At 32.5% G+C, this 20,918-nt stretch overlaps 1 protein-coding gene across 2 annotated transcripts in view; it reads right to left on the bottom strand.

Annotated features, from left to right (window-relative positions):
- Positions 1–6,802: 6,802 nt before the first annotated feature.
- The window catches only part of TENT4A (terminal nucleotidyltransferase 4A), a 91,520-nt gene continuing 77,404 nt past the window's right edge, over positions 6,803–20,918 (bottom strand). For both annotated transcript variants that reach the window (XM_003759614.4, XM_031946112.1), the window contains 6 exons: positions 20,206–20,332; positions 18,413–18,513; positions 18,052–18,224; positions 17,251–17,409; positions 11,060–11,224; positions 6,803–9,230 (listed from right to left, as the gene is read on the bottom strand). In XM_003759614.4, coding sequence (XP_003759662.2) covers positions 9,036–9,230; positions 11,060–11,224; positions 17,251–17,409; positions 18,052–18,224; positions 18,413–18,513; positions 20,206–20,332 — 920 coding nt within the window. In that variant the 3' untranslated portion in view covers positions 6,803–9,035. The remainder of the gene's footprint in view (positions 9,231–11,059; positions 11,225–17,250; positions 17,410–18,051; positions 18,225–18,412; positions 18,514–20,205; positions 20,333–20,918) is intronic.

The following is a 20,918-nucleotide window of genomic DNA, read 5'->3' as shown; positions in this document are numbered from 1 at the left end:
CTCAAGAAGGACAATGGGAATATAATCACAATGTCAACAAGGAACTGTAGAAAAGCAGAATTAAGCATCCTAGAGGAAAACTTTGCTCACATTATAAAAGCTCCTGTTAGGGAAGGGCTTTTGGTAGTTTTTTTGGCCTTACTTTGTATCTGCAGTATTTAATATAGGGCACAAAGTAATCCCCTACTAAACGATTACAGACTAACATTTAAAGCTGATCAATAGAGTATAAGTGTCTTAAAAAATAATGGGCTCTCTTATAGGTTTTAAAAGGAAGGTAATAGTAACATATACTCCTGCTTTAGACTACCTGTGTGACTGGGGAAAATTATTAAACTCTTCAGAGACTTTTTAAAAAAGTTATCTCCAAACTAGGGCTAATGGTGATACCTATCTCATAGGGCTATTGTGAGGATCAGATATGAATATACATAAAGCAAAGCTTTTTAAACTTTTTCCATTTGTGATTCCTTTTTGCCATAGAAATTTTTAGGTGACCTCAGGTACATAGATATATAAACTGTCATTATTCTAGAAGGGAGGAGTGAGGGGAGTGATTCTTGGCCCAATACAGTGGGCTAGATGGTTTCTGACATCCCTTTTAACTCTAGATTTTCTGATCTTCTAAGTCTAGTTCTATCATTTTACTATTACAATATCCTTATAACTAGCTTCTTTACCTTTATTCTAATCCATAATCTTTCCTTTGTAATGACAAATTCATCTTCTTTGTATACTGTCCTAATCACATTGTTATAGACACAAAGATTTTTAATAGTTCACTTTTATCTACAGCATTGGTCTAAGTTCATCATTTAAGGTTCTCTGCAATTACTATTATCCCACCTTTCTAGCCTCATCTTATACCACTTACACATATTCAATATTCCCAATAAGAGTGCACTACTACTTAATAGTACTCATATATATCCCCTACTGCATTCTCAACTTTGGGTGTTGCTCACAGCATTTCCTATTTTGGACTACTTTTCCCATTTACCTTGTACCCCCAACTTACTAAAATCCTTCCCATACTTCAAGACCTAATTAAAATACAACTTTTTTCTTGAAGTGTTTTTTTTTTTACTTTCCTTAGTGTTTTGCTTGTATCTAGTGTTTTATTTTACATTGTATTTATATAACATTCCTTATCCCATATTTGATTGTAGAAACCTCAAAGTCAGGAAGACCCACATTCAAGTTTCCCTTCTGCCTTCAGTTTGATCCCGAGTCATTTAACTCATATGACCTCTCAGAGGTCTAAGACTGATGACAGTAAAACTGTTTGACCTGAGACAGCCCTGTAAAAAAGTTATGTAAAATCACCAACAAAATGTATATACACATTCAATGGTCTTGCATCTTCAGGAGACAGCATTCTCTTAGATTCATGCATAAAATGAGTCTTCAGAAAATGTCTCCTTTGATATACAAACCCAAATGGTCTTGCATAATCGCTTGGAGAAAGTCTGACAGGATGTTAATTCTTAGACTCATGTATAAAATGGATCTTCAGAAAATGTTTTTTTGCAGATCACTTCTCTCTTGAGAATGATTTGTCCGCCAAGAGAATTTGTCTTGGTGTTTTCCTTAACAATAAAAGCTTTTTACCATAGCCTTTGAGTTTAGCAAAATTCCTTCACTGAGAACTTGCACCTTGGAGAACAAGGAAACCTCACCCATTCCTGCCAAACCTCTTCTTCAGTACCATTGTCCTCATCAAGACTATGAGTTGCAGAAAAGATACCAACTTGTTTTGGTAGAGGGTATCTACTATTGATGAAATCATAAATCTTTTCTCTGTTCCTATGTGTATGATCTCCTATTCCTTTAAAAATTTGTCTCCACCTAATATATTCAATTCTCACTATTCATTCTACAATTTCTTGCAAACTGGCTTTTATCCTCATCATTTTACTGGAACAACTCTCTCAGAGGTCACCAGTAATCTCTTAATCATCAAATTCAGTTGTCTTTTTCTTTTTCAATCTTCTTTCTTGGCTTCTCTGAAGTAGTTGATATTGACACTTCCTCTTCCCTTGCTTCCAGACACTAGACCACCTTGGTATACCAACCTCTGAAGGCAGCTCTTTCTCTGGCTTCTTTTCCTCTTCCAGCTCCTAACACTGGGTGCCCCTCAATGTGATATCTTTGGCTTTGTCTCAAAACTATTTCCTTTGAAGGCAAGAACTTTTTTCTTCTGACTTCAATCTTATCTTGCACTTGGTATAGCTCTGCATACAGTAGGTACTTAACATATACTTATTATGTTTAACACAAAACAGTACAAGTATAATTTTATACATACAAAGAGAAACCTTTACAATAAATCTTTAGTCCTGATATCATTTCTTTTTTAACTACTTTATTTAATGCTGCCCAGCCCGATTAATAATAAAAGGAAAGTCATTTGGCTATCTCTCTTAGATAAAGACCCCTTATATTACTTACTAGATAACTGGAAATGAATCAATAATCCCCCCCAACTTCAATGCATATTTGAAGGAATTCACTTAGTTATCTGATGTCTATTGTTGAGGGAGGTGAAGTTCAACAACTTGTGTGTGAATGTAAAAAAAAATCAAAAACATGATTAACCCAGAGACACATGGATGACTTATGGGAGCAAATTCAAAGTATAGCAAACTATATATACAAAATAATATTCATGACTAAATAATGTAAACAGAAACAACAAATTCATTGAAACTAAATTCTGTGAGGTTATGAACAAGCTTGGACACAAAGAAAAGATATGAGAAGTCCCCAAGTCTAGCTGCTTTGCAAGACTATAGGTATAAAATTTTATATATGAGGTCAGACTTTTTTCAACAACTTTGTTGGTTTTACTAACCTATGTTTTCCCCTTTTTTTCCCCTTGGAATTAGTGATTGAAGATCTATATTGGGAACTACAAGTTAATATATAAGCAAAAGATATCAATGCATCTCTTTTTTGCCATCCTGAGTGAAACAAGGCAAATTCCTGCTTACAAATTAGTCATCCTTAGAAATGATTAAGTATCCGAGAAAGATGGTCCACAGGTGAGATGTGAGAATTCAACATTCTTAGAAGCATTTGAAAAAGACATAGCAGGGAATTTCGAAACTCAAAATAGAAAGCAGGTAGGAAGCAAAGGCAAGGGTGGTGGGGAGTAAGGAGTAATGGATAAATTTTTTAAAAGGAAAATTTTACATGTATGTTTTACCTCTTAGGCACAATTATCTTCCTAAAATTTTCCCACATCCAAATTCTCAGTTACTGTTGAGTCTGCTATTCTATTACTAATTTTTTTCTGGGGGGGAGGTTGAGGTACTGAAGGTTAATTGCCTTGTCCAGGGTTCTACAGCTAGTAAGTATCAGCTCTCTGAAGTGAAATTTGAACTTAGGTCCTACTGATTCCAGAGGAGATGCTCTACCTATTCACTGTGCCAAATTAACTGTCCCTATTACTAGTTCTTTAAAAACAAGGCTAACCTGTAATTCTTTTTATAGGCCATTCATAAGTTCCAAAGATAAGTTTTTCCACTTCATGATTAATGACTTAAATACCACTTCTGGGGGGCAACTTGGTGGAACTAAAGTCAGGAAAAACTGAATTCCAATCCAGCCACAGACACTTACTAGCTGTATGAATGGGTAAATCATTTAATCCTGTTTACTTTCGTTTAGTTATCAGTAAAATAGGGTAGAGAAGGAAAAGGCAAACCCTTCCAGTATCTTTGCCAAGAAACCCTCAAATGAATAATGAGATACAAACAAAATGATTGAATAACCACCTCCACTTCCATTCCAGTTCTACAATAAATTCCTAGGGAAATTATTTCCTGATGAGATTAGCCTACCCTCTTTTTCATCACCTGACTACCATCAACTCACTTCTAATCAACCCTTTAACTTCTCCTACCACCATAATTCTCAGATGACCTTTCTCCTTAGAATCTTCATATGGTTTTGCTACATCCCCTTTATGCACAGTCCTACCATTTGGGATACATTATTGCAAAATCCTACCATCTCTTGTTTTTTTTTGTTTTGTTTTGTTTTGTTTTTTGCTAAACCAGCTAGTCTCATGGCTCAGATCTCCTAATTAATCTCATACCTCTTTACTACTACTCCTTATGTCTAGAACTCCCTCCACCCCCATTTACCTTTACCAACATCACTGACAAAGTGTTGACATCCAATTTCCTCCTTGAATTTATTTGAATTGGTTGCAAGGATCTTTCCTTCTTTTCTCCACTCATATAATTTAGCGCAAAATTTTCACTAAAGCTCTAAGGTAAATGATTTTATTGACCCTTTGATTTGGGTTTGCATATAGGATCTATCTTTATTCCTTCATATGTATTCATACCTATGCAACCTGTAAAAATAAAAAACAAAAAATTTATTTGTAGAACACATAGCTATGGCATGCACCAAGAAATATAATTTCATTAATTATGGAAAATTCAGCTCTTATTTATGCTCCCTTGCACTCTCTCACATATCAGCATTTACCAATTTAACCTATTTATTGGTCAGGTAGGTGAGTGGATAGAGGGCCAGGCCTAAAGTCAAGAAGACATCTTCCTGAATTCAAACCTGCACTTGAATACTCATTAGCTGTATTACTCTAGGCAAGTTACTTAATCCTATTTCCTTCAGTTTCCTCATCTATAAAATGAGCTGAAGAAATGGCAAACCAATTCAGTATCTTTGCCAAGAAAACCACAAATAGGGTCACAGAATCAGATATAACTAAAAACAATGAAACAATAAAAAGTCTAAATTATATAATATGATGGTCCTTTAACTCTCTGCCTCACAATGAATATGGATACATTTTGAGTGAACTACATACACATATCCCAGCTGAAGCAGCCAAGGAATAACAGAATATTGCTTAAGCCAGTTTGAAGAAGTAAAATAAATTGTGATGCTAATGAGACTGGCAAAAAGAAAAAATATTTCCAAGAAATGATTAGTTGATGAATTACCAAATAAGCCTAGTTGAAAAGTTATTGGCAGTTCAAGTTTGACTGAAAGAAATTTACCATCCAAGGTGTGATCTCCCTGGATTCTTCCAAATATTGTATTTATTTATATTTAGTGCTGAACTCTTGGACTTTTGCTTATAATTTTTCTACCATTTAATCTTCCAAAAAGCACACAAGGCAAGAATTTAGGCACTATGCTTAATGTATAAGACACAGCTTTAACTATTAACATAGTAGCATCTTTTAACTTTTTCTTTTCTATAAATTGATTCAATGTATTTCAAAACTATTTTGCCCTTCATTAATGCAACAGTAATATATGCATTTTGTGGCTTAGTTAATACATATTACTTACCTGAATTCAGATATCTTTTCTTCGAAGCCCAAATGAATTGAGTGTCTGAGCTAATTTACAAAAATACATTTGCTAAGAGACTGTTTAAAACGACTTAAACAAGATGTATTAGAATTAAAGGGATTGTGATAATCTAGTCCATTCTCATTTTACAAATGAGCAAACTGAATTCCAGTTAATGAATTTAAATTGCTCATCCAGGTTCTACAACTTAAACAGTGAGTGGTAGAAGTCAGAGCTCTCAATATACACTGTTTGACATTTAACAAGCACATCCCTCTCTAGACCTTGTATTGACTAAAAAAAAAACAAAAAGGAGGGGGGTGGGGGGAATACTTCAAAAGTCCCTTTTGAGCCCTTAAATACCACAAACTTGGGTGAATGTTTTATTTAAGAGAACCAGTGCTTAAGTAATATGTTTATCTAAAAGCATCTATGATGAATGCCTTGTTCAAAGTTTCTTTAAAAACTTGATCCACTTTAAGCAAAACAGAAAATATTTTTTCTTCTGAGGAAATAGGAATCCTTTCAGATAAGTTTCTATATATAAACTGTTATTTTCAGAAATTTAAACTCTAGAATAAGTGAACTCTGAGTAGCATCATTAGTATACTATTCTCATTCATAAATTGCTGAGGTGAGGGTATTAGAGAGGAAGAGAGAATTGAGAGGAGGGGAGGAAGAGGAGGGAGAGAGGGGAGAGAAGATTTTGTAGTTTAAATTTCATCTTTACTTGAATATTAGGGAAGATCTATGATTCGTCTATATTAACATATTCTTTTCCTCATGCCCTCTTCCCCACTTCCCCACTGCATACCTTCCCCTCAATAGTGGTCAACTTTCTCATGATGGAATTTTCTGAATTTTACTAGATCTCAATGACAAATACAGAAATCTGCCTCTGAAGCCTTTCTAGGTAAGTAGGAATTTCAGAAGTTTGTCTTCCACTAGGCATAGCCTTCCAAAATTAATACAAGATTCCCCTCTATACCATGACAAGTCAACAAAGTAAGACTTTAATGATAACTTTTTTTATCTGAATGTATACTTTCCCTGAATTATGTGTGGACTATTTTGAGACAATATCCCCATCAAGAATATAAACAGATTTTAAAATGAAATCAGATTGAGCAATTTTAAATTATTTTGAGCTTCTAGAAAAGATCACCGGTGCTTGATTTGAAATCTGAAATATAAACCTTCATTATACTAATAAAATTTTCTCAATTCATCAGAGATGAGTTCTGGAAAAACTAACTAAAATCCTACAAAAATTAAGATACTTAGAATGAGAGTACTATTAATCTATGAAAGAGTAAATGATCTGTGAGAAGACAGAGAATGGAAATATTAAAAGTTATGATTTTTTAATCCCATTTAAGTGGTCCAAACTCAAAAACAAAACAAAACAAAAACATGCAATTTAACAAAGAAAGATATATATCCACAAAGACAAAGACAAAAGTGGTTTCCAAAGTTTATTAAAAATCAAAGAATAGAAAAACTTTACATAAAAATATGTCAATTTTAGCTTCCACATTGTTGTCCACACACAAAAAAAAAAAATCTAAACATGATATCTTTTTTTTAAACCTGTAGCACATAACCACAGTGGTAGCCAGGCCAATTCATTTGGTTCACCATGACTGAAATGGAACATGATACCTGTGTTCTATGAATCTAGCTTTAAAATGCACACTACATAAGATACCAACTAAAGTCTGTGTAGTGGTTTCCTTAATGTAGGTTTATACTCAATATTGCTAATGTGTAAAGATTAGTAGTATAGGCCTATGTATCAGTCTTTATAAATATCTGTTTATGAATAGGTTCACAATTTAAATATTTTTAAATATTTTTGATAAGTTTCAATCATCAAGAACTGCAGAAAAATGTGCTACTCTATTCTGGAATGCCCTCCTTCTAAAAAATCTGCAGTTGCAGTTTATAGATTCCAATGACAATGTGGGCTAGTCCTGCTTCAAAAGGCATACCACAGACATTTTAAAGCTTTATCATGCTAGATGCCTATTTTAACATTCAGATATCAATTCTAAAACTTCCCACTTCTCTACATCATTTAGATGTCATGGTAATAAGTTTTCCTCTCAACATTCTCCACTAGTGGACTTCAAAAAACAACCCACCTGTAGTGTTTAGCAGGGCTACAACCCCTCATTTTAAAAACAGGAAGTCAGATGGCATATGAGATGCAACCAACTCCCAGGACAACTGTGGTGCTTCTAAAACTCAGGGTTAGGCAGGATGGATATATTCTTGTTCAAAAAAAGGTAACAAAGACAGTGGTTGTCATGGCAGAATACACTTGCATAGTATACCTGTATGCATCTGTAAATTAAGTGCCAGTCACTCAGACATGTGCAACCCTTGGCTGTGCTCTCCTGCAATACATTAAAAGATACTTCCTAGAGTGCACTGAGCAGATGAAGTACTTTTCATATATTTGCTCTTAACAGAACTAATGCATACTGCTATACAGATTCCATAATGGAATCAACATAATTCCTTTCTCCACATTCCTAAAACTGGGCAAACCTTTTTTAGTAATGATGTTCAGCAGATCCCCCAAGTTATTATAGGTTCTGTTTCATTACTAAAACTGACTGGAGCAATTCAAAATTCACAAATTTTTTTTAAAAATTTTTTTGGATTTTATATTGTGACAACCCTTTTCTCACCCTTAGAAAGTTATACTTCTGGCACTTTAATTGCTGGATTTGTTGTCTAGTTAAAAAGAAAAAAAAAAACAACACAACAATTAAAACTCACTGGTCAGAGCAAGACAACTGACAAGAGGCCAGACTAATGAGCTAATGAGGCAGGGTCAAAATAGTTTGGAGCTTAATTCCTTCATAAAACCGTAATCTAACTCTGCCCATTCACTATGAATCAAGAAGCCTCACATTTAACCAAGGAAAACAAAACAAAACAAAACAAAACAAAACAAAACAAAACAAAACAAAACAAAACAAAACAAAACAAAAAAAGGCTAAAAACAAAAACCCTCAGTGTGGTGTTCTAATGACATTCAACCTGCCAAAACTATTAAACCCAACTTAGAAAATGCAACTTGGGAAAGGATATAAGATTTAAAAAAAAAATTCCCTCCTCCCTTAAATATAACTTATGTGAAAATATGAAATTAAATTAAAAAATTCTGAGTTATTGCACAAATTATAAGTTTTCAATATTTACAGAGCAAAAAAGTTCTGAAATTTGAAAAAAAACATGAGGGCAGTAAAACTGTTACAAACTCCCAACTGTGTCTGCTGGGGGAAAAAAACATCAGGGGTTTAACTCTCCTCTACTTCTTTGACAGAAATAAAAATAAGAAACCCAAACTGCTAAGGAACAAATGCAGCTACAGCAAAAATGCCAAAGCATTTAATGTCCTTGCAGTTCTTTATGAAGAGCTGCTTCGGCACTCAATGAATAATCCTGGGAAGGCAGAAAACAACTTCCACATTTAATAAGGCTTCACAGATGAGCACAACTACTTTTTCTTTAAGATGGACTTAACCACCACACAAAGAAACATGCAAAATAATCAGCTGCAGATATTTCACAATACCCGGGCGCTGATGTGCTGAATGCTGGTCTCAGTTCCCCAGTTTAGTGTCCAATGTCACTCAGCTTCAGTTTGTAAAATTGGGGGTAGATAATTTTGACATGAGCCATTATCTGCTGAGACTAAGAGGCAAACTGTCTCTTGTGTGTGTGTGTTTTTTCCTTCTCCAGCCAGTACGGTTATATTGATGGTGTCCTCTGTTGCCCACAGGCTGCCGCATGCCACTGCTGCCAACAGGATTGTAACCATTGCCTTGGTTATGATTATGAGTTCCTTTCATGGAAAATTTCATGCCATTGTGCTGCTAAAAAAAAAAAAAAATAGAAAGTTCTCAGTATGTAGGTAGCCCAAGACAGCAACTATAAGCATAGTCACAAGGCAGAAAATGTCTGAAGTATAGGATGAATAGTTTTGTGTTATTTAGAAAATTGAGAATTGACAAAGGATTATAAAATTTAGGAGCAATTTAAGTTTTATATAAATACTAAATGCAGTATTTCTTAAAGTTCACAGACATCAATCTATTAGTCCTATTTCTCATAGAAAAAAGAGACTTGTCATAAACTTCTAAACTCACCTACTTATAGAGACCATATCAATAAGACAAAGATTTATATTTTGGTTTATCTCAGTCCGACAAACCCTGCATTTGGAACTAATTTCAAAGATTTTAAAAGTTTAAAATTCACTGTAGATAGTCAGTATAAAAAAGACATCACAAGATATTCAGTGTCACAAATGAAACTTCCTTCAGAAATAGGCTAAATGTAAATCAAGAGTAAACAAAGGTAAGACCTGGAAAAGATTCCATGACAGAATGAGTAACAAAATGGGAGGCAGAGAGGAGAAGGTCAAAGTCTCAATCATGTATCATATATGGAAGACTATTATTTATTAATAAATCTATTAATTAAATAATTTATTCTTACAAGTTCTGAATTTCATCTGGAATATTCCCAGTTTTATATTAGCAATGGTATGCCCTCTACATATTAATGCTTATTATTGATTTTTCTTGTTGAAGTTTAAGTATTTTGATAATATAATTTCATTCAGTTAGAAAAATTTCAATTTTTAGAAGATTAAAGGAGCTAAAAACTTATCCAAGTGTTATTATTTCTGCCCCCTTAATGAGTTTAAATTCCAAGAATAAAGAAGTTAGATTAAAAAAACGAGGGAAGAATAAGCAAAAGAAGGAATTTATTTTTATCACTAATGAACATGTTCCATAATATATCACCCATAGGGTTGTAAAGTCCCTATATCATTAAGGAAAAACAAATTCTTTAATGTGGAGACATTTACCTTCAGGGCCAGTTTGACATATTGTCTAATAGCTATCAATTTTTGAGAAACTATCCCTCAAATTCAGTATATAAGTATATGTGTATATATACATATATACATATATATATACACACACACACACACACATATAAATACATACAGATACACAGTCTATATTTAGCTTATCTGTTTTCTTTATGACAGCTGTTACTACTTTAGGCTATATATATTTGGGGGATTTCCAAGTAGATAAAAGAGAAATACTTGGGATATTCCAAAAACCAGAAAGTTTTGATTTAATGAAATAATTTGCTAAGTGGGGGAAGCATCAAGAATGCAGGTTATGAAGCATTGGCTAACACTACCACTTCCAATTCTTCAAGTAGTAGTTTTTATTTGATTAAAAATAATATATCTTCTCTTTATCCTTAACATATGAAGACGCATTTATCACGACAGCGAGTTTTTAACAGAAATCTTTTAATAGAGAACAAAATATTTTTACTTTATTTGTTTACTACTTTGAAATTCTATTTGCCAATATGTATAAGAACATAAAAGCTGAGACCATTACGAGACAAGAAGTTTAAAGTTTAACAGAATTTCCTTTGCCCTACTTATAAGAATAGGTTTTGTTTAAAAGGTACTAATGTTAGCATTATATGATGTTTAGAAAATTTGGGGTTGGTCTTAAAATTTTAACTCTATCACAAAAATATGTTAAATTATATTTTAGCAAGTCATATACAGAATATTTTCAACAATTGTTCTTTTTAAATTTAACATATACTAGGATGGTTAAAACTCTAAATTCAAGTAGTATATTAATATGATTTTGAAGCATACCTTATGATACAAATGGGGGCTTGAGAGTGGGTTGGGAGATGTAGAAGGAACAGCAGGAGATGACATGTGATGAACAGTTTTCAAAGATGGTGTCCCTTCAATACCAACTTGTCTGCAAGGAAGTGGGGGCACACCTAAGGTAGGTGGAGGTATAGTAAACCTAGTCTATGAAAAAGAAGTTGTAATAAACATTCAATGAATAGCAGAATAATTTAAATACAATTAAATTTTTAATCCTCATAAATAAAATTTGAATATTAAAACTACAAAAATGAAATTCTTACAGATGGCTTTTGAACAAAAGAACATTGTAGTAATAAATTTTATTTATTAAAATCTAAAGTAACAGATTTTATTTAGAATTAGACTCACTATATAAGTAAGTAGCAGGAAGACCTGGGTTTAAATTTCTCTTTAGACTTACTATCAGTGTGTCCCTAGGCAACTCACTGCTCTTAAGTCAGTTTCCTCATCTGTAAAATGGGGATAATAGCAATACCTGACTCAAAGAATTACGTGAGAATCAAATACTAAAGCACTATATTCGATGAATGTATAGCAAATAAAGTATTTGTAAACCCTTAAATTATTGTTATTATTAAAGTGCAATATTGAGGACCAATTCATAAAGTAATACAATTTTGCATATGTTAAATTTTGGTTCAAAAATAAGAAATATTCTACTTCATCTTAGAATACTACTATTACTATTCAGTTTTAAGAAAATGGTCTAAAGCATAACTGTCAAACTTGAACATGAACTTTAGGTAGGCTTCAAGAAGCCAGCAAAATTCAAAATATAATTGGGAAATATTTAATGAAATAAATAAAAATATGTATCACATAGATATTATAAATTTGTGGCAACCTTGCAAGGATTCTTTTTACAAGAATATACTTTTATTTTAACTTGATATCACCTTTCTAAAGTGTCCTATACTAATATGTTCATTTTGCTTTTGAAAATTTCCTATTTCCAGTATACAGTGTCATTAAATAAGAATACGTTCTTCAATATAATCAATGACTCCAAAGCTTGATCTGGTTAGTATGGCTTATGGACTATAGTTACTAGCAAAGCAATAATACTTTTTGCCTTACTGTTTTTCAAAATGACAACATCTTCAGTTTATTTGTTTTAGTATTTTCATTATGTTTCACTGTGGAAAAGGTCTCACTCAATAACTCTTCCCTAGACTTCAAAGAGTTTCACAGTTGTATCTTGAGATCAATATAAGTTTACAAGAGTAAAAACAAACTCTTAATTAGGTTCTCAAATGCCAGTGGGGTTGCATAACTACACAAAACTGAAACTGAAGCAGTACTGTTTTAAGAAGAAACAAAGCAAGGATCCCTCCCCTTGTATACTCTTTCTCATATACATAAACATATATGCATACATAAAAATATGTGTGTATATATAACTATATATGTGTATATGTATAAGTATTTATATATATACATATAAACACATTAACTGGGTATGCCTTCAGGGAGTTGTGGGAAGCTCTTGACCATAAGGTCAATGACAGAAAGGTCCCATACATACCAAAATATGAATAGCAGTACTCTGGCAGCAAAAAAAGAAAAGAAAAGAAACAAAGTGGGTGCCTATCAACTGGAAAATGATTGAACAAAGTATGACATATGAAAATAATATAGAATATTAGAATATAGGATAATAATATGAAATAATACATAATAAGTATCTTAAAATAAAAATGAGGAATTGAGAAAAATAGAGGATCGTGTGTAAAGTGATAAAGAGAAGAAAGCAGAATTGAGAACAATATATATACAATGAGTATCACAATTTGAATAACACTAAAAGGAAGATGAACTTAAGAGTAACAGGATGAATGATGTTGGTTCCGGGAAAACAAAAAAATGAAATATGCATTCCTCCTCTCAGTTCAGAGGTGGAAACTCAGGGTGTTAAAGTATTATGTTCAATAACACACATAGGTACTTTGTCAGTTGTAATTATTTTTGTCTACAAGGAAAGGTTAAAGGAAAGTATATGATAGGGTAATATTGAAAAGTGATTGATGGGGGAAAAAAAAAGACATCAATTTTTTGGGAGGGAAGAAATGAAGAGAGATGTCCTTAGTGTAATTCATGAGGATCCTTTGAGATATATTTAAATCCTAAGCCCCTTTCCTGAAAGATCTCTACCAAAATATAATTAAAGGATTAAGTAACTGCTTCATCTTGGGTAAGGCTTCAGGGGAATGACTGGCAAAATACCAAAGAACCTTGGCTCAACACCTAGCTATACCACTTGCCCCTGGGCACATCTCACTATCTCTATGAACCTCAGGTTTTTTTATCAATAGAATGAGAGTCGGACACAGTATCTGAAATCCTGTCCATCTCCAGGATTCTATGTGTCTCTATATATGGGTAAAAAAATAAATTTTAAAAATAATTGCTCCCACAAAAAACAGCATCACAAGATCATAGATCCAGAGTTAGAAGATTGCAGTGGTCAACTAGTACAGCTTTTTAATTTTAACAGATAAGAAAAGAGACCCAGAGAGGATGGATAATTTCCCTATGGTCACATAGGTAGTAGTGGCAGATCTGGCCTACAAAAGGGGCACTCTTTCCAATACACCAACTGAGACTTTTCAAGATTTGTTTCTTAAGGAGGTCTCCATTAACTGTCAGAACTCAGATTACAATGTAATAATCCAAATCAGTTTAATTTCATTGAAACATTAACTTACTAAGCACTTGGCACTAAGAATAGAAAAAGAAAAAAAATGGCAGTAATTACATCTCAAGGAGATTATAATCTACTAAAGTAAGATATCACTATACATACAAATAAATGTAAGTTCAAGTGTGATGGAGCAAAGAAGCCAAAGAGAGTTTTAGAAAAATTTAGGAAGAAGAAAATATTTTCAGCTAGGAAGATACTTTAACTTACTTCCTCATTAGCATTCAAATATTGAATTTCAAATATAAATTGCAATTGCCTGGAATCACTCAAAAACTTTTACACATTTCCCATGTCAACATTTTCTTTTTTTTTTAAATAACAAATATTCATCTTATAAAATATGGAACTAAATGATGCCATATTTCCACAAACTGGAATAAATGATATTCAAAATGCCTTGGGAAGCAACTAGCCTATTTTATGCTCAAATCATTACAAAATTTTTGAAATTCTTTTAGTTTGCCTACTTAGTGAATGCTTTTCCTCACATGTATACTATTCTGAAACACAATCTGGGAACAGAAAATTAAATTATTTTCAAATTTTCCCTTTGGTCTATTAAACATCTCGAAAAAGAGTGATCCGTTTATAATTATTTGAAGCAGAATAAGCCCTATATGCCCATTTAGTGCAAAAAAATAATTCACAGTAAATGAAATAGAAGAAAGTATAGCTTTAAGGTTGCTTTTTAAATTCTTTGAACTGAAAATGTAAAGATGGAATGCAAAGTACTATATACACTAAAACACTGCTCACTAAGTGCAATTAAAAACAGATGTAGCAGGGACTTCTCTCTCTCCTCTCTCTGTCTCTGTCTCTCTGTCTCTCTCTCCCCCTCCCCTCCCCCCCCTCTCTCTCCTTCCCTCCCTCCCTTCTTCACTCCCTCTCTCTCTCTCCCCAAGTGTATTTAACTAAACTATTGAAAGGATCACATTATAAAGGCAACCCTACTTATAAAACAACTCCACTATATTGGGAACTGTAGATAATATTAAAGAAAAAATTACAGAGTCACAAAGTTAAAAATAACTTCAGAGTTCATTTAGTCCAACTCCTTAATTTTACAGATGAGGAAACTGTCAGGGCCCAGGGAGGTTTGGTGACTTGCTCAAAGAATTTGCCTCCAGAGCATTCTATCAATCAGTCAAAATGTTTAGTATTTCTGAAAGCTGAAATGTGTCAATTTCATATATATATATATATATATAAACATATTGAAATGAAATGACATCATTTTAATGGATAAAAGATAGGTGGATTACTTCTGTGATTTCAGAATTTTATAATTAAATCAGTGACTGATAGTTAAGGATTACTCATTTTCCCCCTGCTCTTAATAACCACGTAAACCTTCACAAACTACCTACATACTCTTCACTTAAAATCTTTGATGTTTGTGAAGATTTGTCTACTCATATTTTTTTATTTACATATGGAATGTGTTGGATGGGGACAGGGAGAAGGAAAGAGAAATGGGATATACCTAAAAAGGTATTAAGAAGAAAAGAAAAAGAATATAGTCAATCAGAGAACATTTTTATTTACTATGTGCCATAAAAAGTGCTAAGGATGGAAAATATAAGTAAGAGAAAAATAAAGTCCCTGGTCTTCAAAGATTTCACCTTCTAATACAGTAGACAATATGCAAACAACTATGTATATACTTTAAAAAGAAGATACTCAGAGAAAAAGGTTTCTTGCAGAAGGTAATATTAATTGATTCTTAAAGAAAAACAGAGAAGCTGGTAAGCAGAGGTGAGGAATTAAAGCATCCCCAGGCCAGAATTCAGAAGAGCAGCCATTTAAAAGGCACAGATTTGAGAGTTGGAATAGTGTGCAAGAAGGCAGGTGCTGCTGGCTTATAAAGTATGTGGAGAAGAGTAAAAGGTAACAAGGCAAGAAGTGAATTGTTTTAAATGCCAGAACATTTTATTTTGTTTCTCAAGGTAATAAAGAGTCACTGAAATGTATTTAGTTAGGGGTAGAGTGTCTTCAGCTTTAAGAAAATATCTTTGATAGTTGAATAGAGGATATGAGAATATAGAGAAATGAATAGAGGCTATTGCAATAATCCAGATATGAGATAACAAAACATTTGCAGCACAGTAAATAGAAAGAAGAGGACATAAACATAAAATGTTATACATAAATTACATAAAATAAATTATACAAATATAAAAAATGAACTCATGAGAGATAATGAAACCACAAAGAAAAAAGAGGAAAAGAAGTTCCAGAAAAGAGCTTTGGAAGACACTTACAGTTAGTGGACATGATTTTAATGAAGAGACAAAAAAGGATACTGGGAAACAGTAGTTAGGCAGGCAGGAAGAGAATAAAGAGAGAACAGTGTCACAAAAACCTAGAGAAGATTAGGTTTAGAGTAATGTCTTAAAAACTTAAAAATTCTCTTCTTCAGGAGAAGAGAGTGATCAAAAATTTCAAAGGTTATAAAAAAAAAAGTCAAGATATTTGAAGAATAAAAAGAGGACATAGAGATTTAGTAGGTAAGAGATCATTGATGGGCAGAGAGGTAGTACAATCCATAGAACATCAGCTGCAGAGTCACGAGGGCCTAAGTTCAAATAAGCCTCAGACTTTTATTAAATGTATGATCCTAGACAAATCATTCAACCCCTATTTTCCAGAGACAGACAGACCAACCTCATTGGTGATTTAAGAAGACTAGCTTTAGTTGAATGAGAAGCTTGAAAATCAGATAACAGAAGATTTAGAATAAAATGAAAGGAGAGAAAGTGAGGGTAGATTGCCTTCTCAAGAAATTTAGTCAAGAAAATGAGAGTATGTACAAGATAACTTTTGGGGATAGTAGGACCAAGTGAGAGTATTTTAAGGATAGGGAGACATAGGTATATTTAGAGACATGATGAAAGGAATGAATAGACACAAAAAGATCAAAGAGTGGATGGCAGAGGAAGGGATTTGCTGAAAAAGACAAAATGGAATGAAATCAAGAGTTCATGTAAAAGAGATTTGCCTTGGCAAGGGAAAGGGTTATTTCTTCACAAAAGGAAGGCATAAATGAAGGGTATTTGGGAGAGAAAATGTTCGTAGGTGAAGGTAAAATATTTTTATTTCTGTATAGGTAAGAGAGGATGTGAATAACTACAAGAATGTATACAAATACCCTAAAAAGGTCCCTTTTTTTTTTCCCAAGGCTACCTTGAAAACCTCTGCTATTTTTTCCTATTCAGAAGTATCCCTTTTTAGGTAAGGATTATATTGTATCTTGAACAACTTCTTCTCCTATTGCCAATATCCTCTTAATTACTTTTAGACATCATTGTACTCCTCATCCAATATAACTCCTCATCCAAACTAACCAAATTAAAAAAAAAAAATCCGATTTTGGGGAACATTTGTACCAATGAAATATTTCCAATTGGAATCCTGTATTCTAGAAATGAAAAATTAACGTTTTAGAGAAATATGAAAATAATTGTACCTGGTTATTGGTTGTCATTATTAGCGTTCTAGTAGGAGCTGACTGAGGTTTACCACTTGGCATTGGCAATGCTGTAGGTAAACTGGCCATAAGCTGAGATGGTGCTTGCAGACTAAATTGGTAAACATTAGGAGTTGTGCAAGGTGGTGTATCAGAATCCTTTTTTGTAGAGAAAAATTAGAAAGGAAAAGCAGCTTCGTGAAAGGAATATTATTAGCTTATTTTCCAAAAACTAAGTAATGACAAACAAAAGCACTTATGCTATGAAAGCTAATGAACCTGATATTTTTGTCAGTTTGAAACTCAAGTCACAAAGTTACATGTACTTTCTATGAAGCAGTTTCAAAACTTGATTCAATTAGAATAAAAAGTATTGAAGAAATAAAATTAATAATGCAAGTCTTTATTGATGTCTCTTTCCCTATTGCAAAAGTATCTTTAAATTCAATATTTAATAATTTGAATTTTTGTATGATTTTTAAAGACGTGTACCTGATAGATATTAACCACAAGAATAATGTCTCCCACATATTAAGTACATGGATAAAGAAAGGGCTACATATAACAATGAATCAGGTTTAAATCTTTATGACAATTTTTAATAAATTTTTAATGAAAATGAAAATAGAATTTTAGCACTGAAATTCTTTTGTAAAAATACCAACTTTCAGAAAGATTTTAATATTTGCCACTAATTACACTGTTGCAATGTGTTAAAGAAGTATCTTAAGAAGAAGATATTATCACATTATTAATGGGTGCTTTACAATGACCACAAAACACAAAATATTCCATACTTACAATATCACTTCCAGAAAGTGAAGATACAGAAGAAGCAGATGAACCAGAGGAAAGAGGTTGAGTGCTAGACAAAGGCAAAGTCAAACGCTGGCTAAAGGGTGATTCTGTGTCTCTGCTTTGAGGCTGATCCCCATTACATGGAGTTATCTGCTCTTTTATCTTTATTCTATTATCTGTTAAGGCAAAAAAAAAAAAAAAATTAGAGAAAAAAAGTTTCTTAAACAGTCTATGTTGTGTAATTTTTATTAAGAATTTTGTAAAAATGAGTATAATAGTTTTTTTTTCAGTTGTTAAGTATGAATGAGAAAATGTTATATTGGAAAACTATAAAAGTCATCATAAACATAATTATCTTTCTTACCAAGTTCAGGTGATAGATTAATTTTGTTTCCCCATTTTTCTTTGATCCATCCTCTATAGTCAATCACTTCCTGTGTTACTTTGATGATTCTACCTAGTGTACTTTTAAAAAAAAGTTTGAAGATTACTGTAAAAATTTCTGAAAATTACCTTGTATCCTTCCCACTAACTAATCTAAATACTATTTCTCAACATGACAGCTTGCTAAGTCAAAGGCAATTGTAAAGAAGCTAACATTTTATAAAATTTCCTTCATTTCTGTTATTAAGTAAAAATCCTGTTTACATTTCAGATACTGGATGCTGCTATAAGTTTAAGTCCTCTTAAGAGATCATATTATGGAAGCTGTGCTCAACAAGTTCCTTATTTGCATACTAGCACTCTTCTCTTCAGGCCTAGAGCTAGCTCTTCTTAATTTTCCCTGCAAAGAAAGATTCTTTAATTAACTCAAAATCCTAAATAGCATAGCACCCAAAAATCTACATAATGTGGACATTAACACCAAAATTCAAATTTTGTGTGGATAAAACTATTTCTACATTGTCAAATGCCATCTATCCAATAAACATTTAAATACCAGAATTTTGCCTATCTCTTTCTGATAACTTTGGTAAGAGAATCATTTTCAACAGATAAAATTATGAGTGAGAGGCACTAAAAATTGCTTTACATATTAAGCAGAACAGACTATGTGAAATATAACAAAAAATATGAATCCACATAGGCTGTTCCAAGCATATGAAAAGGTTGTATTCTAAAATTGCATTTTTAAAGTTGGTTATTTGGAATAGCATCACAGAAATATAAGTAGTGGTTAAGTTTTTTAAGACTAGTCCACAAATACTAATTCAAACCAAACTATACCCTAACATGCTCATTTCAACTATATCTTCAACTATAATTATTAATGTATTTTATGGTAAAATGCATTCTAGGTTTCAGCATGACTTCATTCTCTTCTCTTCTTTCTCTTAAATAGTTTGAGGGGAAGATCTTTGGGGGGAGAAGAGAGCATATAAAGGGTAAGGTGTTAGCATGTTGCTAATTCTCTATACTCCACTAAGACAATTCTCTAAGTCAAACATTTTCAAAGAGTGGTCAAGTGATCCTTTCCGGGAATCATAAGCTCAAAACTAATTTCATAATAATAAGATGTTTTAATCTTTTATCGTGAATATCAATAGATATAATTCACATAAACAAAAGTTTTTTGAAAATCCCAAGTTTTAAAAGTGCAAAAGGGTACTGAAATCAAAAAGTTTTGAGAGGCATTGCTCTGAGCCAAGTAGTTTTCATGTATTTTAAACTAAAGAACAAAAAAAGAGTTGACTCACAAGAGGTGTGAGGGGGAGTTCAGTTATTCTGAGAATTCCCCCCCCCCTTTATATATTCAGTTGCCATACAGTTTAAATTTTAATAAACTGGGAGACTTCTGTAGAAAAAACAAAATCTAAGAAATCATTAACTATCAATTATTCATGTCTGGATTAGAACTGGAAAGGGGCAAAGCAGGATCACTTGAAGAAAAGAAGACCAAAGTAAATGCTAGTTCTGCTAACATCTTTACATTTTGCATCTTTCTAGATCATTAGACAATAAATCTTTTCAAATGGTTACTCCTTATAATCACTTTCCAATAAAATTTGATTTAACACCCAGAAAACAATTTGTAATTAGAGAAATTCTGCTTTTACTAGTGTTTTCCAAATAACAATAAGGAATATAAAAACTCCATAATGATAGGTAACTGAATATATAATTCCAGAAAATTCCAAAAACAAGAGACCATATTACCTTTCAGAATCTCTGTTTGGGTATGATCTTGCTAATGGTGACACTGCATGGCTAAGAACAATGTAGGCATAGTCAAAAACTTGCTTCACTTGCATGGCACCATATGAACTTCTGCCAACATCATTCCCTATAATGAGATGAACAGTTACAAAAATCTACAAAACATTTAAAGAGCAATTACCCAGATGAATTTTTTTTTGTATTTATGTTTGCAAAAGGCTTTTGCTTTAATCAGTTCACAAATATCCATAGCAATGATCTGGACCTTGGTTTTCCAGCCAAAACGTGGTCCCCAATAGCAGGGCATGATACATACAACAGTACATGAGTGGGGAAACAGGTACTTGAATGGTCTAATATTCTAATATTAATAATAACTCTAATATTAATTTAAATTAAAATACAAATGATTGTTAGGTTGTTTTATGACTCTCCACCTTAAAAATGGGTGACTGAGTTGTTCTTTATATATTTATCAAAACAAAAAAAGACCAAACAAAAACTGGCATCTCCTAATTAAATATTTTGTATCCAACCATTAAGACAAAATTGACATACTATGATAGCTAAAATACTTTAATATACCTAAAGCTAGAACCTAAAATTAAAACTAATCATACACTGCAAGGCATATAACTGACAGAATTTAACACGTTCTTAAATTTTAGGTACTTAGGTCTAAACTTTGATCTAACAAACCAGAGCACATTTTA

This window comes from Sarcophilus harrisii, chromosome 1 (assembly GCF_902635505.1).
Source record: "Sarcophilus harrisii chromosome 1, mSarHar1.11, whole genome shotgun sequence".
NCBI classification, from domain to species: domain Eukaryota; kingdom Metazoa; phylum Chordata; class Mammalia; order Dasyuromorphia; family Dasyuridae; genus Sarcophilus; species Sarcophilus harrisii.
Note: the sequence above shows the minus strand (reverse complement) of the source record. Positions and strands in the feature narration are given on the sequence as shown.